The sequence below is a fragment of the Corvus cornix genome, chromosome 12 (assembly GCF_000738735.6).
Source record: "Corvus cornix cornix isolate S_Up_H32 chromosome 12, ASM73873v5, whole genome shotgun sequence".
In the NCBI taxonomy this organism is placed as follows: domain Eukaryota; kingdom Metazoa; phylum Chordata; class Aves; order Passeriformes; family Corvidae; genus Corvus; species Corvus cornix.
Genome location: NC_046342.1, coordinates 20,808,588 through 20,834,838, shown reverse-complemented (window position 1 = coordinate 20,834,838; position 26,251 = coordinate 20,808,588). Strand labels below are relative to the sequence as shown.

The following is a 26,251-nucleotide window of genomic DNA, read 5'->3' as shown; positions in this document are numbered from 1 at the left end:
TGCTCAACAATACATTCCCCCAAATTCCATCTCTCATTAGATTCTCTTTTTTTCTGTTTATATACGTCCAGCCCCCTTCCCGCTATCTCATTTAGCATGAAGTTGCTAGGCAACTGAGGACTGTGCTGTTTATGGCTGAAATTTTAATTAAGCATTGTACTCTTAAAATTGTGCAAATGTTCGCACTAATCAGTATGGGTATTATTAGTCTCAGCATTGTTTGTCCAGAGGGAATTTCAAAAGCAGGCCAAGAGAATTTTGTGTTTGTACATACATGGTCTGTCTACAAAGGGCATTAATATGTCCCTTTCATTGGAAAGCTACTTGGCTTTTCATTTCACTTGCAGGATAGAACAGTAATGATTCTTTTTTTGGTAGCCAATTAGCTTGAATTGCCTCTTTACTCCTATTCATGAATTATGGTAATAATAAAGGCAGATCCAGCTCTTTAGCCATGAAGTATCTTAAATGGGTCTTACATGTATTTATAATCCACCAAACTTCTTTTTCAGGCTAGCCCGGATCCTAGTTCGCCTGCCAGCACTTAGGCTGATGAGCTCTAGCATCACCGAGGAACTGTTTTTCACGGGTCTTATTGGAAATGTTCCCATTGACAGCATAATCCCCTACATTCTCAAAATGGAAACAGCAGAATATAATGGTCAAATAACTGGCACGTCTGCATAGTGGGAACAATGCAATTTGAGGGATTGAAGTAATTTTCACAAAAACCATATAATTACGAAGTTAAAAGAGTTGTGTTTCGGTATGTGCAGATAATTCCAACTTGTTAGCAGTTTCCTGACAGATTTCTCCTTGTCTTTTTCTGATGTTGACAAAATTTAAAGCAGCTATTAAAAGACCTGCTATAGGACTTTTTCTGCCACAAGGAATATTTTTGATGCCTTTCATTTAAAAGGCTATAGATGACTGAACATACTTTTCACATGCTTTGTATTTAAAAATTATCAGTGGTTAAAAAGAGTTTTATAATATCAGGTAGTAATAAAATTACTTTAAAAGTAAAAAGAACAGTATGTATATATTTAAAAATATCCTTGGAACTAATGTCTAGCACATGCCAGGGTATAATACTAGCACTTTGTAACCACTTCTTGTCAGAGCAACAGCATTATCAACATCCTGCTTATGAGTATGAAAAATGAAAAAAACTGCATATGTCCTTAGTCAAAACTTTAGTAAATGATTTTTGTAAAAATGTAGAATGCTAAAGGAGACAATCATTTAATCTACAAGAAGTCACTTGCTGTTACATTATGCATGAAATATTAATATGGATTCTTAAATCAGATATCCACATTATATGAAACTATATCTGTTAAATTAGTGCAGTTGTAATACACAGTACAGTGCAGTCATAGTGACTATTATGTGCTACAGGAATTCCCCACACTAGAGGAAAAAAGTGTTTGTCACAATAATGATTAAATATTCAGGTTCCTCCAAGTGTCTATTCAGACAAACACAATCATGACAAATATTATTCTAAGATGAAGCCTTTTGACTTTGGGGAAAATCAGTCACTAACTGGAAGAGCAGTAATTTTCAAATAGAGCCGTGTGATGCTATTTGAGGATGCTCTTTGTATGCTCCAAATTTACTCCTCCTCTCTATACTCTGAATACCCTTATGGTCAAGCCACAGGTACAATTTAAGACCTGAAATACAGAAGTATAGAACCTCTGGCTGTAGCAAGAGTTTATTACAAAGCTCTCTCACTGTATTTCTCCCTCCCTCCTTCCCTCACTGAGCACTCCCAGTTTTGCAGTGTTCTCAACTTTCCTGTCACTTAGTTTGAAACCAAAATATAGTTAGGATTTACTCTCACTCATGTACAATTGCAGTTGATGACTGATACACCATGGAGATACAAAATGAACTACTTTTTAATTGTCTCCAGTGATGAGCCATCAACATGTTTGCTAGTATTGGCCATTAGCTGCTACCATAGGTTTTGTTATAGTATAACTTATTATTATGGCTGTTAAGTGTTTTAAAATCAAAGAATTTTTTTTTAAGTCATAGCAATTAATACCTTCATCTGTTCCTGGCTCATTAGATGCATTAATTATTTTAATTATTTGTGTGTTAGAGGCATTCCTACTTTTGTAGTTTTATGTGACAAAAATCTAATGAGAAGTTCAGCACTTTGGTTTTTCTTCTGTTACTGATATTTATTTAGAAACACCTACTAGGTTGGTGTTTGTGACTTTTCAAAGTCTGATTTGTAGCCAAAAGACCTTAAGGAGCTCTAGATGAGGCTTCTAAAGTAACAAAAAGACCTTGTATATGTCATGCTTGTTAGGAGGCTGACATTTGTAGAACTTACTGTGACACAAAAGACTATTTAATTTTAGCTTCTGGATGCATTAAAAGTCTTCTACGGTTACCATTTTTAGCACATTCAGAATCTTTTTTTCTCAGAAGGATATTACAGAGTCCAGTATACATGCAGAGATTTGTAATATTGCACTTTTATCTCTCTCAGCTTTTGCTATAGCAAATGAAATTGTCATATTGCTCATGTTATGGGAAGTCTGCTCTCTACATGTGAAGTCAGCTGGACTTCAGATTTTAATGCCAACCATTTGATTGTAGTGTAACTGCTGTGGGTTTGTATCAGCACTTCTGCTACACAGTCCCTATGTTAAGGGTATGCAACCTAAAAATTAATGGTGATATTAACATCAGAAACAGTAGCTACCTTGGAAAGAGTTGTGGCTGCTTTTGTGTTAAAATTTAAAATTTTATTGGGTTATGTCATTGTTCTACAAGCAGAATGCATTGAACTATTGTGATATTTTTTAATTGCCAAAAGGATTATGGAGCTTAATTTGCTTCCAGTATTTCATAAAAATCATTTAAGCAGATAAGAAAGCATTTTAATGGCAAATGAAATATTCCTTAGCACAAAAACTAGCCACTGGAATATTTGGTTTTAAATCTCAATACACACCAGCTAGCTTTTTCTTGACAAACATTTCAACTTCCAATTTTTTGAGTAAAAGGGCCCCATTTTCTGTGTGAAAATTTGTTTGTAATTTTTATTACTTGTGATCGTAACAGTTCAGGAAAGAAGATAAAGGCATTATAGTTTTTTGGGAACAAAGGGATCACATGAAATGTAAAATGTATGCCTTGCATTGCATTTGTAAATCAAAATGATATATATCATGCAGCTCTGTTTACAAATAAACTACACTCCCCACAAATGCAAGGCCACATAATGATATCCTTGATCAAACCCTGGTAGTTACTTCCTCTGCAAATAGTTATTAAAGCTTATTAGGGATAAAATATTCATTTGTGTAAATTGTGTTACAACCATGCAATCCATAGGTAGGTTTTATTTCTTGTGCATGTATTTAAAAGATGAAATTAAGCAGTTCCATCCTTAAGATTTGGATATTACCACCTAAAAGCTATAAAGTCCCTCTTTGTGCAGCATCATTAGCATGATTTGCTGGCTTGCAGAGGTCAGAACCAAGCTACTTAGTCCTGATACCATTAACAAAAAGTAGTCTTTCTAACTATACACTATTCCAAGACTAACATTTTGGATTGTAGAAATTTGAACATATATGGGTGCCTGGGCTATTTCCTCCCCAGGGACAGGACTTTGTGCTTCCCCTCTTTGAACTTCATGAGGTTCCTGTTGGCCCGTTTCTCCAGCCTGTCAAGATCCCTCTCGTGGCAGTAGGACCCTGTGATGCACACAGTACAGCTGCAGAATCAGGCAAGTTTTGCACCATCTCTGCAGAAAATACTACAACACTGACATAGTTCTTGGAATTCCTGAGGTTTGTTCCATCCCTCCTGCAGATGGAAGATAGCAACAGGCTAATCTTAATCTAAATCTTAGCCTTATTGTTAAATTAGTTTGGGGTTTTTTCTCCATTGAAAGTGCAAACTTTTCCTTATGAATATTGGACAGGAGAGCTTTTTATTATTGTAATAATTATTGAAGAACTATTTCTTGAGTATTAAATACAGAAATAGCTTGTTTTCATAAAGGTGAAATTTAAACGCCAAACTTGTGTTCACAGAACTTGGAGTCAAAGTATCACAGTCACAAACCAATTCTAAGAAAAGTTCATCTCACTGAAGCTCTAGTTAGTGCAATTCAGAATTCTCTTCAGAATTTTTGAGGTCCTTTTCCTGCTGCTCTTGAAATGAAAATATTTTAACTTGGCAGAAATACAGTAATAAATTACCTGATTAGATTTATCTGAACCTGACCAAATGTGTATACTAGTCATAATTCATTCAGACAAATGTTAGAATTCTGTGCTGAGACTGATGGGGCGTGATAATGAGGCAATGCAGGGAATGAGAATGAGGCAATAATGTCCATTGCCCATGTGCTTCATTGTTTTCCAACTCTTGCGAAGGAACTAGATTTGAATCTTGTAGATAAAAAGCATTTGGGATTAGCTTTGTCATAATGATTTTAATGGCATTTGTGACAAATGGAGGAAGGTATACTACTTTTCTTCCCTTTATTTACTTACATTGGACTAAGACCACGTACAAAAGTAATCTTTCTCTGCCTATTTACATTGTTTATAAATTAGCTGCAATGCTTTTGGTATCTGTGGAGTTACTCTGGCATGAAACTGGTAGAAGAGGAAAAAAATTACCTCCAAGGAGAGATCCTTCTAAGAAGTCATACCAGGCTTTCTTTTAGCTGCCTTAAAATGTTAGATTATTACGAAGGCTTAATTTTCAGAGCACTCGGGGGCAAGAAACTATTGTTGCTCTCCACTGATTACTTGGTGTCATTTACCAAGTCTCCTTTTACCATCTTCTGAAGCCCTTGGCCCCCCAGGCAGCCTCAATGCCTCTGGTGAGGAGCTCTGGCTCCAGGTCTGCATGGAGAATCCAGCTGGCTCTGCACTGCCATTACAGCTCCCTTTGGCAAAGGGCACATTCTGAGGCTGTGATAGAGAAACCAAGTCAGGGCTGACGCTTCCAGGGGAAATCAGTTTCCTGACTCTTGTTTCTCCTTTGACAGAGACTGTAAAACACTTGCGTGGTTTTTTTGTTGTTGTTGTGTATAGTACACAGGACTCACAGGTTCCTGAATCATTTCATTCAGGATACTGCAGGTGTCAGTAGATTTTCCTGCCCATTAAAGTTCAGACAGTAGTTAGGATTCTTCCCTGATTACCTGCTGTTTAATTAGTAAAAGGCAATTTTTAAAAAAAAGCACCAAACAGCATGACTAGCAAAGGGCATCAGGAATACAGTTTAACCAGGAAGACAAGACTGGAAATTAATGGGCTGAGGATACTGTCCAAGCAGTGACAAAGCAGCTTCCTGCACTCAGCACCAGTCAGGGCCCTGTTTGAATTGGGTGGAGTGAGCAGTAGAACTGGCAGGTCAGTCAGACACACAGGTGTACCAACACACATCTACTGGATGATAACCATCCTGAAAAGAACAAAAATCTGATTTTCTATTTGAGATCACTCTCCTTCTCTCCAGTTACACTTAATAGTGCAAAACCAGGGGAGGCTGGGGGTTTTTCACTTACTCTTGTCTGTAAGAGGAAAAGCAGAAATGCTGGCAAACACAGTCAGCTTCCCACCTGTCCCAGGGTTTGCCACACTGGCCATACAGCAACGGAACAGCTTTAGCAGTCGTTTGCTCTGGTGATAAGCATGGGCCAGCTGTGATAGCAGCACACAACAGCTGCAGTCCTAACACCTCCAAACATCCAGGAGGGGTCAGCCAAATGAGGCCATGGTCACCCTAGAGAGGAGAGTGAGGGGCAGAGAAAGGACAAATTGCCAGCATCTAGTAGATACTGAATGACAGAAAATTAGTTTAGAAAACAGCTTTATATGAAAATTTACCAAGAGGGCATGGCAAAGGAGAGACAATGAAAACATTTACTTTTTGCACCTTTTTATTCTAAAGTTGCTGAGTCATTTTGACAGTAAATACTCCTGAATTAAGCTCAGGCTTATTGTTTGATGCCACTAACCCTTCTTGTTAGATAATGCTACAGCCCTACTTCAGCTGCAGTCAGTCTTATCAACATATGGGAAATTATTTGTGCAAAAAAATTATAACATTATTTATACTGGGGTTACAAGTTAAAGTTAAATTCTTTGTAAAGTGTAGATTCCCCAAGTCTGAATATATTAGACTTGGGAAACGTCATAGCCCAGAATTACCTTATTACTCAGCTTTTTATTGTGAAGTCATGCTAAGTTCATCACAGGTAATACTGTTGTAATGTTCCATAATTCCCAAAACCTGTTCAATCCTCTTGAGTTACATGAATGCTTTGAAAATGGCTTAAATTCATGCCTGTCTTCTTTCTTTTTAAAGGGTTTGATAGAGTTGTACACGTCTATGTTGTGCCTCCCACCGTTGTGCATTTCTGCATGTTCATTTCTAAAACTCACTCGAGCAGCTGATGCATATGTACATAGCTGTATGTATGTGTGTATGAATGTATATGTTTATACCTCTCTGTCTAAATATATTCTGTACAGTGTATAGAAAATGTGTAGTGTATGTATATATGTACAGATATGGAGCCATTACTCATCAATTCTATCTGCTAAAGTTTTTTATTCATTTCCTAATCCAGAGCTTCCTAATTTGGTGAATCCTCACAAATTTCAGAGCTTTGCACCTATTTTCTAAACCAACCCAAATTCACTATTTTCTGTTCAGAACTGTCAAATATATTCCATGAATTTTCTGGCTTTTACAATATTCTCTTTACCTTTTCTCATTTGGCCTGTAGAAGTCTGCCAGTCAATAGTTAATTGAGCATATAATGAATAAATAACTATAGTCATAGAAAATACTTCTCTGCTCATTATATACTCATTCTCTTCCAGCCTCCTGAGATACATTTGTAAAGTCGTATTTTTTGCGAAGCTTGGTAAGAGACTGATTTTTTGGTTTTAAGTCTTCATCAGTGGCAAACTGAAAATAAACCACGTTGCCACTTATCACTGAACTGCAGCACACAGAACATTGGTAGGAGGTAATGGATGCTGCTTAATAAATCAATATTCATATTCTCATAGTGATCACATGAAACCAACCTGTAAGTTAGAGACTGTGTGCTCTGTTCAGTGAAACAGCAGCTGTGGTACAACAGTAATTAAATAGTAGGGACATTGCAGGTAGTTTATTTCTTAGCAAGCATCAAGACTTCTTCAGGATTTTCACAATGCATTTCAGTTGTATATTCACTTTCTGAAGCTGTTCTCTTTATTTTCCAGCCTAAACTGAACACAGCTGGTTGCTTGATTTAGTTGTCAGACTAATGTCTCTTTCCACATTCTGTCCTTTCCTGGGTCTGGAATCTGTGCAGCTTCTGCACTGCCTATGACAGTCCCACTGTCCATGTGGGACCTGGGCACACAGTTGTGAAATGAGATGTGGAGTAAGACAATTTCTTATTCATAATGAGGACTCAAACATTTACATTATCAAAGTATAAATAGGTCTTGTTCTTTTTCCCTTTTGATGAAGATAAAAAGGAAGCCTTCCATAAAGTAAATCTGTTAACTGTGGGTTTTTAAAAAAGCATTTCACAGACCATGCAGGGCAGTAGTTCAGTGAGTCTTGTTTCTGTCATTAAAAGGGGGAAGCATAATTTTCTGGGCATTTATTTCCACCTTTTGTACTCAACATGGCAAAGACTTGTGTATATTTAATCAGATAATAAGACAGCAATCAAACTAATGTGAACTTCATGCATGCTTAAAGTGAACCACAAGTCTGAGGAAAGTTTGGAAAGTTTGCTATGGAAAATGCTGAGAATGTTCTCTTTCCTGGTATATTGGTTAGTGAGCATTTGTAAGCTTTTATTTCAAAAATAGGAATAAACCTGTAGCATTTCAAACCTTACTTCTGCGATTTTCAGCAGGAAAAATATTTCAATTAATGTCAGGAAGTCCTGTGACAGATGGTCCTTCATTGGTGCCTGGACAATTAGTGCTGTTTGAATGCTTGTTTTCCTCTTTAAAGGTGAATAGAAACCTGAAAGTCTGTTAAAGTCATTGTACTGCAGGAACAGTTTTAAAGTTTAGGAAGCCAATTGGGGCATTAATCAAGATTGAATCTGTTTAAAAATTCAACTATGTATTCAGAAAAAAAAAAGCAAACAAAGTTCTTTTATATCCACATTTGAATTGTTTGTATTCTGAAGGACAAAATATTTGCTCAAATTTAGTGGCAATAAAGGCTCTGCGATAATACAACACAGGTCCATTTTATGGTATTTTCATGATTGTGGATTAAAGTAGGACTAGATAAATTTCAAACAAAAAGCATAGTCTTTAAGAAGAAAACATTTCACTTACAGACTGTATATGTTAAATTTTTCATATATGTAATCAATATCATATGTTGGAATATTTTTAATAATTAATCTGTACTCTTAAATACACTGGAAGCCAGTGTTCATAGTTTCCTAACTGAAAACTGCACGTTGTTTTATCTGTATTGGCCTACTAGGGAGTGCTGAGCTCCTACTAAAAGAACAAATTTTTATAAAAGGAAGCATCTACTTTCAATTCCTTGGGATATTTTCTGGAAGCCTCTGTTCATTATAATTTAGAAAACTATTGTTTATGTTTGTTTTAAAAACTTTGCAAAAGTTGTTAATTTCCCACAGCTTCTTTTGTGAAATTAGTATTGTTGTGTGTGATAGCATTTAAAAATAATAGCATGTTCTTTTTTTAAACTAAATTTTATATCCAATGTCTTCAGTCACAAAGAGGAATTTGCATTGTTGTGTTTGTATATAGAGTATTGCAGTGCATGATTTAGCTCATGCATTTTATTAAATGCTGTTGTATCATTATATTGTTGTGGTTAATACTAGTAGCTAAATGAGGTTTCTACCATTAAAGTGAATTACAAATATAACTGCATTCTTGAGTTTTATTATGAAATTCATTTAATTTCCTCTTGAACAGGAGCTGTCTAAGGCAAATCTGTAATTCACAATCTTTTAGGGGAGAAACAGCATTTTGCCTTCACTACAGTGATTATCTTATGAGAGATTTAACCGGGTCTGGTACAGAAGAGAAATCCCATTAACTTACTGACTCCAAGGAGCTGCTCTAGGAGGAGAGGAGGCTTTTCCTAAGGTTTTAATTCATCTTGAATAGACAAGCTTTGGGTAGCCCCACACCTCTCGCTGCTGTGCTCCGCGCCGGCCCCGCCCCCCTCGCGCCCCCTGGCGCCGCCCTGGCGCCGGCGGAGGGCCCGGTGCAGCGCGGCACAGCTTCCGCCAGGGGGCGCGCGGGAGCGCTGCCGCCCTTTCCGGCGGCCGCCGCGATGCCGATGAAGGGCCGCTTCCCCGGTGCGCCGGACCCTGCAGTACCTCAGCCAGGGCGACGTGGTGTTCAAGAGCTCAGTGAAGGTTATGACCGTGAACTACAACACGGCGGGAGAGCTGAGCGAAGGCGCGAGGTGAGTGCGGGGGCGAGGCGGGAGCGTGGGCTGCCCCTGCAAAGACACCAGGGCTTGCGCGGGCCGCGCCCTCCGCAGAGACAACGCGCCAGTCCTTGCGTGCTTTTCTCTTTCTTTCCAGAAAGTTCGTGTTTTTCAACATCCCCCAGATCCAGTACAAGAACCCTTGGGTGCAGATCATGCTGTTCAGGAACATGACTCCCTCGCCCTTCCTGCGGTTCTACCTGGGTAGGTCCCGCCGGGGGCCGCCGGAGCTGCAGAGCCGTGGCCGCGCCGCGCTTGTGCCGTTCTCCCTCGGCCCTGCCTCGGCTGCAGCGCGCAAAGCCCCTGCTTGATAGGAACAGGGCTTCAGCCGTTAGCAGCTCCCCTAGAACCGCCTTCATGGAGGTTTTGCTTTTGCACTTAAAACATTGCATTAAACATTAACTGCAGCAGGGAAGCAGATTGTTCATTTGTATGCGTTTAAAGCCTCTCTAAACGGCACGCAGGGGGGAAGTAGCACCTGACACATTATTATGAATTTTTCTTGACAGACAATGGAGAACAAGTTTTGGTTGATGTGGAAGATAAAACCAACAAAGAGATAACAGAGCATGTTAAAAAAATCCTGGGGAAAAGCAAGTAAGTAACATGTAGTAAGCTAACATACCATCTACCATACATAAAACAAACTTTTGTGGAATACAGAAGGAAATACCACCTTTCCCAAACAAAATTGACACAAGCATGGGGAAGTCCACAAGCTGGGGACTGTAAATCCATCTTTCTGATAACCTGGGTCTATGGAAGGGAGAGGAAGTATTGCAGTTGAGACTTCTGAGAGTAACAAACCGATCTCTTTTCTAGAGGAACACTTGAAAAAGAAGAAAGAGAAAGGAAAAAACTATCACATCCAGCAACCTTCGGGCCCAAGAAGTATCATCTGCGAGAATGCATGTGTGAGATTGAAGGCCAAGTTCCCTGCCCTGCTTTTGCACCATTGCCCAAAGACATGAGGGGAAAATACAAAGCTGCTATGAACAATGAATCAGCAGCCTGACATCTCAAGATCTCAAGTCATGCAGCTGTTTTTCCTCAGGGCTGGACAATGAAGGTGCTTCAGTGAGAGACAAGAGCTAACAGTTAGTGGGAAGAGGAACAAGCAAGTTCATTCAGTACAGACATCTCTGCCTCATAAACCTTCTTACAGCTACATTTGAATTGTTTGTATTATTACAAACAATGAATATTTAAGTGAAAAATGAATAAAAGTCGAAACTGGCACCAAAAAAGCTGGGGTTCTACTAAGTATTGCAGTCAACACTGGAAAACAAAATTACTAGAGTCTTACTTCCTGTTCGTGCCTGGACATAGACAATTACGGCAAAACCAATATCATGTTTTCTTTGGGACAGAGAGGCTAGACTAGAAAGTTAAATCTTGGAAGCAGCACAGAATTCCATAATTTATAGAAAGTGGTGCAAAAGTCCCTCTTGTACTAACTGAAGACAGCCAAATGATAATGTAACTCCAATCTCAAATCAAATATTGAATTTTCTTAATTTATGTAGTTGAATCAGAAACAGTTCAGAGTCTTCATTTCCAGCAAGATACAACTTTTGCAGCTGATACTGCAGCTCTGAGAAACACTGACCCAGTAGGAACGGAGAATGGGCAAACTGGTATATGAAAGATAAGTTTTACAATTATCAAAAAAAACCCTTCTAAATCATCACAGCTTCTGCATCACCAAACACTTACACCACACCTGTAATATGTATAAACATGATAGACTGTACTCCATTGTACAGACCTTTATGTCAGGCTTATCCATGCCAGTTACTGTAGAACTGTAGTGCAGCATTTCTGAACTCATGGTTGAATACAAAATTTCACACTGATTGAAGCATCCTGTACAAATTGTTAAGGACAAACACAACACAAAATAAACATGTTGTTTTATTTCATCTCTTTTTACAAAGTTTTCATACAGAGTAGTGCATGCAGTTGTAACAAAAGTCAATGCTAATTAGTTATTGAGCTTTATGCTTAAGACATCTTCATTCCCTTGTGCCTTGCAAGCCTCACAGCACTCCCTATACCAGCGAAGTTCTTCACTTTTGAGATGACTTTAGTATTAGCTGTCTACTCTATCACATTTAACACTGACAAAGATCATGAGGTATGCTAGTCTGTTACCTGCTTGTAAAAATAATGTATTACATATACAATAAGAATACTTTAGTTATTAGTGTATTAGCCAGAAAATATAAACAAGGCAGGATAGTTGCAACAAGGAAAAAAACACATTTAATTTGAAAGCTGAAGCCACTGAAACATTTTTTCATGTTGATACCTAAAACAGCATTAGGTTAGAGTGCAGGAAGCAATCCTCCTGACTAGCAACCAAGTCTGTCCTAAATAACTGCCTTACACTATCTCTCTTAAACAATTCCAGGGATTCTGTTTAGCTATCAACAGTTTTTGCTGCCTTCATGAATCTGGTGCCAGGCACCTATGTTCTGTTCAAGACCTTTCAGAATCCTCTGTTCTTTCTTGGTGCAAAATAACACTCGGGGATTCGATCAGCTCTAATAAAACATCAGTGTAAGAACTTCATGGTCTTAAGCCAACCTCTGCTGCACACCTTTCAAATCCAGATTTAGGGTACACCAGACAGAACATCAGGTATCCTTGACTGGCTGGTCTGAGTTACTTCAACCCCTTACTAGTGCTATTAAGTGAGGATATAGGTGGTTTGGGCTTTTTAAACAACAGTTCCTCAAGTCCCTACCTCCACTTACTCACAGCTAGGAACTAGAGCTCCTGCTCTTTAGGTAGCAGTTATTTGTCTCTAAAATCTTATGCAGTGTTGGGGTTACAGCTATGTCAGTATCAGAGACATAATTAAAACACATGTCCCATTCCACAGAACTTCACACTTCTGAGTAAGGCCACTACTGTTAGTGCGATCTGCCTGATTTTCTTCCATTTCAGCTTTAAATAAAGAACCCTTTAAGACTAACTCACCACCACCACCACCACTACTGCAAACATTGATTTCTGATGATGAGCCTGTGCCTCTCAAATATAAAAATCAAAGCAAGTCTTTCTCTTTTGAGAAAGATTCCATCTTTCTCAAAAGCCCTGCATTTACCCAGCTGTAGGTCCTTCCGCATCACAGGTGCTGGCTGTCACCTGGTCATCCCCCAGGCCACAGGATTACAGGAGGTCTTCAATCTGAAGTTCCTTATGTAAAACAGATATGCCTGATTCTCATAAGAACTGAGGGAATCTAACATGAGAAAGAATTGCTATTTGGCACTACTGCAGCCACAGACTTTTTCTCCCAGCTTTCACAAAATTCCAGTTCAGTGGCATCTCAGCTTTCCATTATAAACTAAATTTTGTGTTGAGTGCTACAAAAAAAGTGTTCTCACAAATACAACAAACATGATCATTCTGTCACCCAGATGATTTAAAGGAAGGTGTAGATTCCATAAGGTAATTAGCGATTGGAGGTTCACCCTTTATATTATAGTTAGAAGTGGTGCTGGCCTGATGCTTCTTTCCCTGGAAGTGAGCACTTGCTCCCTTATGAGCAGGTCTGAAGCCAGCATGATGCTATGACACCAAAGTCTGTGCTCAGAGCAAATGGGAAACCAGAACTGATGAAAAGAAGCATCCAAATTTTACTTGGGAATCTTTATACAGACACTAAAAAGCTACTCATAAACTAAGATCAGTTAGAAAGTTCTTCTCAGTCTTAAAATCCCTTTTAGGTATTTATTAGCATTGCACAAACTTGATCTGTGAGCCTGTACATTCAGCACCCTGGAGAATCACAGCAGCTCTTTAACAGCATGTTCCCAGAACACCATTAGCATTCAGCTACCCTGGGTCAGGAGAGGATGAAAGAGTTTGAGAAAAGTTTTCATCTCTCTTTAGTCAAAGCCACACTTGAAAGGCTAACACTACAGCAGGAAGCGGTAAAGAGGGCAAACCAACATTCCAACCAGTTCCACATCATAGTTCCCTATTAGCACTTAACCCCTTTGACCAAAATAAGCATTCAGTAAGACCAGTTAGCATTAAAAGTGCTGTAAAAAAGTTACTTTAAAATTTCTTACAATAAGCTTTTGAGACCAGCAGCATTCCTCAGATGCTTTCTTCAAGACTGTGTAGTAGTGGCAATGTCTAAATGAAAGTGCTTTCAAGTCAGGATTCTCCCAATTTCCTCTTGTGATCTGTACTCCTGCCTGTAAGTATCTGCTTTACCTTCCCATATTTAACAGCAGACTGAATTATTACCCAGCCCTATTGCTGCTTCAGCAGTTAGATTTCTCCTTCTGCTTTGCTAATGTGTGCTTCAGTTCCTTTAAGTTCTCTGTCAGTACCTCCACCTCATCCAGTCGTCCACTATGTTTGGCATCAAATATATAAGCTTTAATATTATCTATCTGTTGGAGAAGCAGCTCTTCCTCTATAGCCTCCTCTCCAGAGATCTCACTGCCATCCTCCACTTCAAAGGGATTGACAGAGGATCCCTCTTCAAATGGATTCCCTGAACTCCAACTGCCCCCAGGCTTTTCAAATGGATTTTCATCCTCTTCAAAGGGGTTTGAAGTACTGCCAGGTGCTCCATTACTTTGTTCATCCTCCTCCTCACTTTCAAATGGATTATATTCTTTTTTACCACTTTGCTGAGCTGTGTTAGAGAAAGAAACCATTGGAGAGGTGTCTTTGGCAAATGGGTTAGCAGGATCTTCCTCTACCTGAGGGGTATCTGTTTCATCCTCAAAGGGATTTAGACAGGCTGGCTGATCCTGGTCTTTGTCACACTGTGGGACATTCTGGGGTTTGAGTGTGAAGGTCAAGTGCTCCTTAGCTGGCAGCTGCTCAACAGCAGGAGTTTCAAAATTTGTGTCCCCTTTCATCCAAGTAGCATCCAAATGCTGTTTGACTTCCCTGAAGTCTAAGGAGCGTGTCCTTGAATGCTGAGACATGAATTTATGGTGCTCTCTTTCCCACTCTTTTTCATGAAAGACCTGAAGTTCCTTCCTCTGTATCTCCTCCTCTTCTGCCTGTTTTTTAGAAAGCTCAATAGCTTTCAGAGTTTGTTGTTGATCATATTCATCCTGAAGCTGCATCAGGTTCTCTTGCAAAGTATGGACCTCATCTATCCTATTAGCTGCCTTTGCTTGCTTAATAAAGGATGTGATATTGTCAATCTGCTGAAGAAGTGGGTCTGCTCTCTCGCTCTCTCTCGAAATGCTAGATGTAGGTAACCAGCCTTCAGATTTTCTGACTGTTCCTTTTTTTATGTGAGTTTCATCACCATTAACTGCAGATGCAGATATGGAGATAAACCCCTTCTGCTTTTCCTCTTGTTTTCCCTGTGTTTCAAGAGCGACCTAAACAAAAAAACATGTAGTAAGAAAACACCATGTGCTTGAAAAATTTCATTCTAAATATCCATAGATACAAGTTAGTTGATCTTAAGATATTGCTGGCTGTTGCTAAAAGGGATCAGCTGCAGCTTTGGTTGCTTTGCAGAAAATTCTTACTTTCATACTATGCCTTAAATGCTTCCCATGAGTTTGTGATTATATTGATGAAAATCCCATGACATCTGCCTCTACAAACTTGAGGGAAAGTAGGAGCAACAGTTCTCTTTATAGAGGAAAAAAATGCCTAATGCAGCTGTGCAAAAAGTGGTCTAGATTGATTTGGACATTAATCATATCACATATTACTACAGCAGACAGCTGTAATAGAACATCAGTGTTTAAGGTCACTGGTATCACTGGCTTTTGGAGTGGGATAATTCTTATTTCTCAACTCATACCTCAAGATGAAGTTGGCTTTAGTTTATAATTAATGATGTCCTCCCTCCTAAAGGAAAAAACCCTCTCTCCCTGAAGAGGCATCCTTATTCTAATATGTCATTTTCCACTAATGAAAGAAGTTTCCAAATTCTACTTCTGTGAGTGAATTCCTGAACACAATTTCAAAGTCAATATAAACTGACACACTTCAGGGCTTGCTCTGCACGCACTGCAGCAGAAACAGCCCATGCACCTGAGTCCCTGCTGCTTTCTAGAAGCGTCCAGCTGCTCCATGCCCACCTACTTCTGTTCTGGGCAGAACAAAGCAGGAGCTAGATGAATCCCTGGGAAAGGGGATGGGACAATATGGATGAAAAAATGACAAACTGAAATCCAGTGTTGAAGGCAACTACTCATACCCACACAGCTCCCAGGCTTGTATCTGTGAGAAGGCCTGATACAAGATGTAACAGATCCTAACCTGTCTTACCGTATGCAGTCTTCTCTTCTTCAGTTCTTCATACTGATCCTTGGTTGGCAGGGACATTAGGCCAAGCAGTTTTTCCTGGAAAAAATCGAAATGTTTACAGTGCTGCTTGCAGGTATTCAGCCCATTTTTCAAGTCCTGAAGAAGAGATACTACCAGCAGAAACCCCAAAAACACATCGAAGATGCTTCTACACTGCAGTCCCCGCGGCAGGTCTGCACACACCTTTGCTGGCACAGCTGCACTGCTGGGTGGGCCCACACCTCAGCAAGGGGAAGAGCCAAGGCTCACACATCTCTTAGGTTTCCCAGGCCCAGTGCTGCTCTGAGTGCAAGTTCTGTGTTCAAGACAGCTTATTTAAGGCTATCATAAGTCATTAGGGGAACTACAGAAAATGCAGAAAATGTATAGAACTCAGGCTCCTGTCAAAATATTCCAAATCACAGGGCTGCCTGGCAGAGAAGAGAACGCTATCTAAAATGTACATTCATCTCACAGCATATGCTCTATTTACCTGAACAAAAAGTGTAGCTGAATATCTTATCATTCGCTGAAGTTGTAGTGTTTTAGGATGAGGTTGAGGATCTTCGTGCAAGCCTAGACTCAAAATCTTCTTACTGAATCAAAGCAAACATACAGCCTCATCAGTTCTAAAACAAAATCAGGAAAAATGCAACAAAAGTAGAGAGACAATACTGGATTAAAAACTTCTGATGTTCTTTTAGATAGACAGTTTTGGATATTACAATTTGTAACACTTTCCACTCCCAGCCTTATAAAAACAAAGAAACCCTGTAAAAATAATTCCTTCCCCCTAAATGGTGCTGCTACTTGTTTCCTCTATGTTTAGTTATTCCTACTGCAGAGGAATGTATGAATTTTAAGGCCGGAGAAGAAAGTAGAAATTGGTAGTGTACAGGAACAGCATCTACCTTTTCAAATGCTCTTTACAACTGAGCAGACAAATTGATCACCCATATAATCAGTAAAGTCATAACAGAGATACACACATGCTGGGGGTAAAAGGGAGAGAGATGATCTTTTACCTTAAGGCATCTATAAATTCATACATTTTTTGAATCTCCACCCTCAAGTCGTTAGCATGATCAAGGTTGTAGGCTGTCTCCCCAGCACTAAGGAATAAACAGAACTTTACTGTAAGTCATGCATCCAGTTAACACCACATACAACATTACAAGTTCCCCCAAGATGACCAAGATTCAGCAGTGGTAAGAACTGCTAACACTAAAGGGCTGGATGACTTTATTTCAGGCTCATGTTTAAAAAAACCTTTCTTTGTAACAAAAGTGGAAAATTATAATCATTTTGTGAACATGAACACTTCATAGAAGATAATTTTATTTATGATTATATTATTACTACTCTAGGAGAAACTGTATTCTAACACAAAAATGCCACTCAACAAGTAATACCTAAAATATACACATGCTTAGCAAATGTATCTATTTTGTGGAGATTTTTTTCAAGGCAACTTGGTGGGAAAAAAACTCTGAGTAACTAACTGTACCACTAAAGCACAACAGTCACCTGCACTAGCATGTAAGAAAGCAAAATAATAGGCTCAACAAGGTGTACTATTTAAGACGCCATTACATGACTGTCCACATAGGGACACAAATCAATTACAGACACTTTTCTAGAGTCTCCGCTTTATTGATAAAACAAATTAGGATTTAGTGGGGAAAACTCTTCACCAGTTTTTAGCTTGCCTATCCTTTTGTACCACAAATATAAATTATAAGAATCACTTTCTCAAAAGCAACTTCACTACCCACAGGATTCCAATTTCCAGGACACAGTACTAGTCAGAAAACTTTAATTTTGCCAATAACAAGCCTGTTGTTTTCTGACGTTTACTTCCATTATCCAGGACATTTGTATTTTTACTTTTCTCCAGCTGCCAAGTCACATAACCCAATCTTCCATGAATTAATGACAAAAGGCAGTAGTATCTTAGCACGTTTTTCACCTTCTGTACTTCTTTCTTCCTATTACAAGGAGTGTTTTTACAAAAGCAATTTTGTTACTAATTTTTCTACAACCATTAGATCTAAAGGACAGGTACAGCAATATTTGTTAACTTTCACTTTTCAAAAGGAAATGCTTCCTAGTCAAAGACCAATGTGTGTATTTCTCTTACTGTACAAGCCAAAAGTATAACCTGGCAACCTCTTACAGAGAGAGTTGGAAACACTTAAGTTACCCCAGTGAGAGAATACTACTGCAAGAAATTACGCACAAAACTGAAATATGAGACTGTTGCTTATTCAGTGCAGCACAGGGTAGGCCAGGTACATTCAGAACAAGTGCTAGGTGAAGGTGCTTTACACAGAACAGACAGGAAGTGTTCTAATGATTTGCTGCTGCTGGCGTTCCTCAGAAGCCAGAGCATGCAGCTGAGGACAGCAACAGCTTACTGCAGCTGTTTTGAAGAGGCTCATTTACACAAGAATTGTAGCCTTGTACTTCCTTTTTTGCAAAGATGATGTGTCAAAATATGATAGTAGTGCCTCACTGGGAAGTGGCTTTAAAAAAATTAACCAAACGACTTCTCTGTATGTTACCACTAATAATTAATTCAGTACTTCTTTGTATGAAGAGCATCCAGAAGACAACAGATCATGAAACACTGATTTTTCTTTTAATGTACACACTCTTGCAGCCTTAGTACACCACTTCCTTACTACTTCCCACACTTAGAGGAAAAATACATATACTCATAAACATAACCAGCAATGGGGCTTACTTTAGTGATTCTGCCATCCTTATGTATTCTGGTGCTTTCTGGTCAACCTTCTCCATGCAGAGTCGAAGTTTCTTGTTTAAAACAAAATATATAAAAAGAGAACTTATATTAAAACACGAATGCAAGAACATGCTGACATACATCTTTTCATGCTGCTTGTGCAGATTTAAAGTTAACCATGATGAAAGCCACTTTAACTACTCAGGATGACAAGACTCTCCTGTTATCTTCAGAACACATATGGCGTTGTCAGGAAGAGAGAAAGACTTGCTGTAGACCTGCAAGGTGGACTTTGAATCAAGAAGCTGTTTGAATGGATGACTTGGACAACTTCTAGCCTTACATCTTTTCACCAACAAGAGCATCAACAGAAACTCCCATTAATACTAACCCAGGTAGTTTGTGGACTCTACTGAAAAGATACCTGGTAATCATCAGTACCAGCTGCAAAGCACATTTGAACGTCATGTTGGTAGAGGTGGTTCAAAGAAAGCATTTGCCATCAGTGTGAGGACAAACAGTGGGGACAACATCAAGTCCCATAGCTGCAGTGCAGCCCACCAATCAAATGCACAGTGTATCACTGGTTTAAACAAGTTCACAATTTTAAGAGATGCATGTCTGAACTACTAGTTCCAGATGAGAATGAAGATGTATTTTAAAAAGATGTTTGAAATTAATGCGGGATATAAATACTATATTGCAACTGATTCCAACATTTCAGATATGTCTTGGTTACGTGGCATAAACACCCAACAGCCTCTTCTAACACAAGTCAGTATTAAGTCATAAATTAAGAGCTTAGACATGAGGTAACAAGCCAAAAGTCAAGTAGTGACCACTGCAGACATACACACTGTAGCACAGAGCTTGACTTACCTCATAGAGTTTCACAATTTCTGGTGTGTATTCTTTCTCATCAATCTGTTGCTCTCTCTTCAACAGGGTGTCTTTGCAGTGCTGACAACAACGGATTCGGTCATCATCCTTCTCATCCAGAACAGAGCTCACGCTGCTTATGCTGCTAATGCTGCCACGGCGGGAGCCATGGACACTGTTGGGTGAGGAGTTCGGGCTAGTATGAGAACCCAAGGCCTCTTTGCTGGCACTAGTGAGTTTGCCTAAAAATTATACACAGGTAATTTTACAGTAACTGGAGAAGCCACAAGATTTTACCAACACAAACAAACTGCCCTTTAACAGAAACTTTACATTTAGGTGGTATTAGAAAACCAGGTTGAAAGAGTCTGCTGAAAGCCATGCAGGGATTGCACGACAACCACAACTGCAAGTCAGAATTTGGGTCTTCACTGTAAATCCTGCTGTATTTAAAACTAGCTAGAGAGCAGGCTCCTGAGCATCACCTACTTTGCTCATGCCTAGAAGCATTCTCATGTTTGAGCCTGCACAGTCACAAAACAATGTGTAGAACAGGTATGATAATGGTGTCCAGGCATTGTGCTTGAACACTCCAAAAGTATTTAAGTTAATGTCATTTATGTCCACAGAAAATAGTCTCCTCTCCAGTGCACCACATGAGGAAAATAAAGGCTTGAAGTAGTTCTTAAAGGCCTATACGTGAATTTCCTTAAGTTGTTGTCCCAAGGTGCAACATTTGGACAACACAGACAAAATTGGAAATATCCACAGTATTTTCAAATGTCAAGAACCTTGGCAGTTCCTAAAGTTAACAGCTCCATAGTTATGGTACTCAGTAGAATAAATAATAGCTGTATTTAGCAGGAGTTCATACTACTATTATTTCTAGTAAATTTTTCAGTGTTATGCAACACTTCCAAATCTGAAGGAACAGAGACAAAGAAAGGAGAAATCATTCTTTGTATTCTGTTTCACAGACAAGTGTCTGCATGAAACTGAATGGAAGTTTTCTGCAGAGCCAGACTATTACCAGCATATTTTTTTCTAATGACAAAAAGCCAGGATGCACTCAAAGCGAACTAAGAAAATGAAGAATAAACTCCACAGTACTTACTTGCCAAAGGAAGATTCACAAATTCCATGCACTTCTTGCACATAATAGACCCACAGAGGCGGCAGTGGTGACGTCGGTTTCGGATACTGAACTTACTGCCACAGTCTGGGCAAAATGGAACATCGTGATCACTGACCCAGGGCACAACAGACTTCTCTATAGCTGTGAGCAGGAATACACACCACATAAGTACTCAATTCTTCAGCTGGTTAAACTACAGGGGCAAATAATCTCAGGTAAGCTCACACCAACCTCTTATTTTAGCTGACTCAGTGTTTGCTCTGTCAAACGATGTAAGCTGGTAGAAGATAAACAATATATTCAAGAAAATTATACTTTTGCAAGGAAAAAACCCAACACAACTCAGCCCAACAAGTAAAAGAAACCTGGCATTTTTAAGAGCGAGGAGTTTCTGCCGGTTTTACACCAGACTCATGCAACTTTTGTACTTTTTTTCTAATTCCATATCCATACAAGTGCTAAACAATGACTTGTCAAACCTGTACAAATCAGCAAATTGGTTTTGCAATAATCCTTATTGCAGCCAACATTACTGCATCTGAGCCAAAATGCAAGTGTACCATTGACAGATTTTGAAGAATGAGAAGCTGGAAGAATAATGACAAAAAAAATTGGTGAGTAATTCAGTGAAATAAAAGATGGAGAAAATAAAACAGGAGAACAGATGGTTCTTGAAGCATGTGGAAGTAGCATATTCAGCTTGAAAATGGTGCATAGAAACAGAAATCATACCCACAGCACAGGCTCAAACCATGCACAGTACTCAAGGTAATGTATAAAGAGAGTCATAGTTTAGTATCCTTTAGAAAGTGTACTCCTAGATAAATGGGCACACTTCATACTGAAATATAATTTTTTAAATCTAGGAAACATTTAGAAGGCTGGAATATTAAAAAGCACCAAATTTACCTTTTCTAACCTGATTATTAACTTATTGACTTCAACTACATAGTGATCAATCCTGGCTGCTCGGTGTTTCTTGAATTCAGAAAGACGGCTTCTCATAGCACCTGCAGAGATAACAGAAAGCTGTCCTCGTCACCCAAGTACTCTGTATGGATTTAAATGCCTCTTGAAAGACAGATGTCTCTTCACCATTTATTTCTTATGTTCAAATTCAATTTTAAAGACACATTGGAATCCTACATTTTCACAGCGTTGCTGTAAATAAAACATGCAGGTTAAAGCCTAATCTTCAGGCTACCAATAAACAGTGTTTTACTTCTACTACAGAAAACAAGCAGCACTATGTTAGAGAGAACATCTCCAACAATTTTTTTTTCTCCATCTTCATTTGTCAGTTACATTTGGTAAGCTGTTACCTACTAGCAGTGCTCTCAAAACCAACTCCCTTTAGTTTCCTGGCTACATGTTGAACAAAGAGAAGAAGCAAGTCCAAGGATTACCGGAGGTCTATGCAACATCAATTTTGTTTCCTGCTTCTGATCATCTCTACACCTTTAGGGGTCTGAATCAAATCCTTGATGACAGTTCAGATTTCCAGAAAACTGATCACCAAGTATTGATAGAACAATACAGCATCTCTTTAAGAAACGTACAATTCACAGTTGATTACGGTTTAAGATTACTCCTTTTCCAAGTAAGGTGGGTGAGGTATTAAAATTCAAAGTTATAGACAAAAAAACAAAAGACCCCATACCAACCAACCAACAAAATCTTTCTTCCAGCTGGTAGAACTCAAAATCAGATGTTGCTTTTTGATGCTACCTAACGTAAGAATCTCACTTCCTCATGCTAATAAAATAACAACAACAATCTCCAAAGATGCATTCATAGGAGTGAAAGAGTTCCACTGGGTAACTGATTTAAGCCACTGCTTTGGAGACATCACACAGTCCCTTTCACTGATCCATCCCATGCCAAAATCCCTAAGATTCATCTTCTCAACTCTCATAAGAAAGCAGTTCTCACTTCTCTAATGTTCACAAACCTTCTCCTTCAATTTACTGTTTGCTAGTATTTACACTATGATCGTTGCTCAAATACTTACAAAGTCAAAAGTAAAGCAATGTACAGAACTCAGACCCCCCAGACCCAAAGGACTCAGCCCTAGTCTGTCAGCACCATAGTAGAAACCCTCCCAGGATCCACCAGAGATGGTGCTGCTTCCTCCTCCAAAAATAACCACAGTTTTTCTGTTATAGTAACAGATCATTGGCAGTAGCAATATTTATAATTACAAGCTCGGTCAGCTTATCTTTGAAATCCTACACATCTAGATTTAGATTCAGAGGAGTGGGGGTTGTTTGTTGTTTGGTTTTTTTTTGGTTCGTGTTCTTTTTAAAGTAAGCCCCCTTTTAATAAGAGGTGATCTACACCTCAAATCCAAGGAAAAAGCTGAAAGTTTTATCAATGGATAATCTTTTTGTCAAACATGCAAAGTAACAGCTACTTTAAGTGTAGCCCAAAAGCTGGAGATTTTATATACCTATAATTCAGCTATTAATTAGTGGATTATCTGTTTTGTAAAATCACAAAATGAAGCTAGTTGCACAGAGATAAACACAGATTAAACAGAGCTCAGCAGCACAGGCACAATGACATGACAAACAGCTACCTGAAGGGTAGTTTGGGTACTGATTCTATACACAGCTTTTTCTTCTCCCCATTAACTCTGTTTTTCCCACACCCCACCCAATGCAGACAGGCTGCCCACAGTTAATATGCAAACCAGAACCCCCTGCTAGTGAATCCAGCGCAGCACAGACACAATTCCAAGCCACTTCAGCAATACTGTAGCACTTTCTCAATTCAGCTCAAAAGTTATCCCCACTGTGTATTGCTTTCTAGCTCTCCTACCTACTTCCTGGGGCTCCCACATGTATGGATCTATTCCACCATAGCTGAATGACTCATATCGTTCCTGAGATCCAGAGTCAGTTCTGTCATCGTCTTCTTGTTTCAGCAATTTCTTCTTTGCTCTTTTGGCCTTCTGGACTAGATCTGAAAAAGATAAACCCAAGTTTTCTAACATGTCAGCAAGTCACCAAATATTCATCATGTGAAGCCAGTATAGAATATTCCCCTTCTTTAACAGAAAGTTTTTTCCTGGATAAGTTTATCCTCAAAACATTCTTAGAACCAAAATGCAGTTCAGAGCACCATAGATGACACAAAATGCTCTTTGTTGTCTGTTGTAAAGTAGCCTGAGGTCCTAAGAACAAAACAGTAAGTTAAAACATTCCATTGTGGGACTTCACTGTAAAACAGCAACGTGTCTTAAACTATGGGACCTGTCACACAGCAAGGGGCACCATATAGTTTTATATTAATTCTCCTAATTCCCAATTATCTTCTTCAGATTCAAGGATGTTCAACACTTTCCTTGTCTTGTTGCACAAACTATGAATTTCAGTGTGCTTGTACACATAAATAATTTTTAAAATACTCAATAGCCCACTGTTAGGGCTAGGGTTTCACAAAAAAAAAGTTGATTAATATTTCAAAAGTCTATCTCAAGAGAAAAAAAAAATTCAAGACTGCTAGGCCACTATTTCTAGCATACTAAAACAAAACCAGAGAGACTTTTGCAGGAAACACAGAGAATTATTGCCATATTTTAAACGTTTTTCTCTCAATATAAAATAACACAGTGCATGCAAGAGGGTAAAAACAGAACTCAAAGGGATTTTCCAAACACTATTGAAAGGTGGAAATCCATAACAGATATGGGACACTCCTAACATCTCCTGCCAGTTCCACCACCCACATTCTTTTCCACGTTTTTGCAACAACAACCTTTCTTAACTTTACACTTTAACTGCAACCACAGTTTTATCTACTGTCAAAACAAGAAATTAATGAACTGGAACCTTGCAACTACCAGAGATTCCCCATATTCTCTACAGTCTTCTGTACCCTAATTCTTGGGTATTCACGGGGTTACAGTAAATAGAATAAGTAAGATAAAAATAAGTAGGTAAGTAGATAAAAACAAAACAAAAAACCCAAAGAGGTCAATAATAAAAATCGTGCATAAAATCAGACATTTGACGAGTAATGTCCTTTAGCGCCTACTTTAAAATCAATTTATGGAAAGTATCGGGAGAAGGTAAATACTATGGCCCAAAGAGATATGCAGAAGAATGGAACTGCATGCCTCGCCTTTAAGTCCCTTCAATTAATATTTTATTATTGTCAGACATTTGGGAGCACTCGAAGTACGAGCAGGGATTTCCAACGGCCAAGCCGAACGCGTCACCGCGGCCGCCCTTACTTCGGAGCTGCGCCCTGACGTCCCGGTCTTCGCCCGGGTGCTGCTCCTCGTAGTGCGCCTGGAGCTGCCGGAACGCCTGGAGATCTTCAGGCACAGCGGGCACAGGAAGCCCTCACGCACTTCGGCCGGGTCCCCGAAGGCCGCTGGGCAGCCCGACGCCATCGCGGCCGCGCGCGCTGCCCTCACCGGCTGCCGGGGTGCGGGGACCGCATCGTTCTTAGGCACGGCCTGAAACGAACCAGGGCAGCGCCGTGCGACCGGCGGCGCAGGACGGGGACGGGAAAGGCCGGGCTGGGCGCGACTCCCCCCCGGATCCGCCGCCCCGTCCTCCGCGGCCCGGCCCGGGGCAGGAAAACGGCCGCGCGCCTCTCTCGGGGGCGGGGCCGCGGCTGCGCGCGAGCAGGGAGAGGGGCGGGGCTGGAGGCGCACCACCCGCCGGGGGAGAGGCCGCTGAGGGCTGCCCCGCCTGCCCGAGGGGCCGTGGCCCAGCGAGAGCCAGGGACGGCCTGGGAAAAGCCCAGGGCCGGGCCCGCCTCACCTCAGCACCCGGTGGGTGTCTCCAAAGCAGGGCGGCCGCGGCCTGTCCCGCCTGTCGGGAGCGACGGAGCGCGGCAGAGGGCGGGGCGAGCGCTGAGCCATCGATGAGAGGAAAGGGCGGGGACAAGGAGGGCCAGCCCGACACCGCGCGGGGGAGGCTGCCCAGCGCAGAGCTATCGATGGAGGTTGGGAGCGGCAGCGGAGGACACGGAACGGGGCCGTCGTCTCTCCTGAGGCCAGGACCGCTCGCCATGTCCAGACACCTTGCAGTAGGCCCCGGTAACGGGCCCGCAGAGGTGCGGTGGCAGAGTCCTCTCGGGCGCGGGACGGCGCTGTCATGTGGGGGACACGTGTCTCGCCCCCGCTCTTTCCCGCCGTGCTGCCCTGGGACCGTTCGCACAGCACGGGTGGGTCTGTGCTGTGCGTCCGAATCGCTGAGCACGCTTAAGAGCAGCACCGTTGCCAATATTAACACGCCCAACGTTCCCTTTCCCAGCCTACCGAGTCTTCCTAAAGAAAGTGTCCCAAAACTGCAAACCAGAGCAGCCGGTGACGTGCTTAGCCACAGACGGAGCCCAGGAATCCCACTGCTTGCTTCCTGACAAAGAGCTGTGTAAAGCAACGCCAGGGGCTTTTCAGTATCCCCTTTCTGATGCCAGCTTTTGTTTAGTCTCAGCTGGCAGCAATCCCTTATCTCACACACTCCCAATCAAATGGAAGCAATAGGATTGTGTAACCACACTTCGGCCTCATGTGTTAGGATTACAAGCTTTTGGAGGCAGAGATTTTTTTTACGTGGCAGTTCTATTTACACTTGAGTCCTGTCCATTAAAGGTGGATTTTCACTCATCGTGCCCTGCTCTTCTACCCTCCAGGTTAAGTCCTTTAAAACCTTTTCAGCACGGATCGTGATGGGGTGGGGAGGAAG

General features: G+C 40.4%; 3 protein-coding genes across 12 annotated transcripts in view; 2 read left to right on the top strand and 1 right to left on the bottom strand.

Annotated features, from left to right (window-relative positions):
- Positions 1–8,925, top strand: part of NR2C2 (nuclear receptor subfamily 2 group C member 2) — a 37,537-nt gene extending 28,612 nt beyond the window's left edge. For 8 of the 10 annotated variants that reach the window (XM_039559280.1, XM_039559277.1, XM_039559274.1 and 5 more), the window contains one exon: positions 513–8,925. In XM_039559280.1, the coding sequence (XP_039415214.1) occupies positions 513–687 (175 nt within the window). In that variant the 3' untranslated portion in view covers positions 688–8,925. The remainder of the gene's footprint in view (positions 1–512) is intronic. The other 2 variants (XM_039559278.1, XM_039559279.1) reach the window with 2 other exon arrangements.
- Positions 8,926–9,324: 399 nt separating this feature from the next.
- MRPS25 (mitochondrial ribosomal protein S25) lies at positions 9,325–11,420 on the top strand. The gene is given in 5 exon segments (XM_010390300.4): positions 9,325–9,360; positions 9,362–9,474; positions 9,596–9,702; positions 10,008–10,095; positions 10,321–11,420. Coding segments are annotated over 5 exon segments (522 nt in total). The 5' UTR covers positions 9,325–9,339; the 3' UTR covers positions 10,514–11,420.
- RBSN (rabenosyn, RAB effector) lies at positions 11,395–25,227 on the bottom strand. Its single transcript, XM_019280275.3, is given in 12 exon segments — positions 11,395–14,867; positions 15,763–15,846; positions 16,283–16,385; positions 16,815–16,901; positions 18,536–18,606; positions 19,415–19,656; positions 20,529–20,690; positions 20,781–20,826; positions 21,459–21,559; positions 23,370–23,513; positions 24,787–24,873; positions 24,876–25,227. Coding segments are annotated over 12 exon segments (2,286 nt in total). The 5' UTR covers positions 24,949–25,227; the 3' UTR covers positions 11,395–13,781.
- Positions 25,228–26,251: the final 1,024 nt, after the last annotated feature.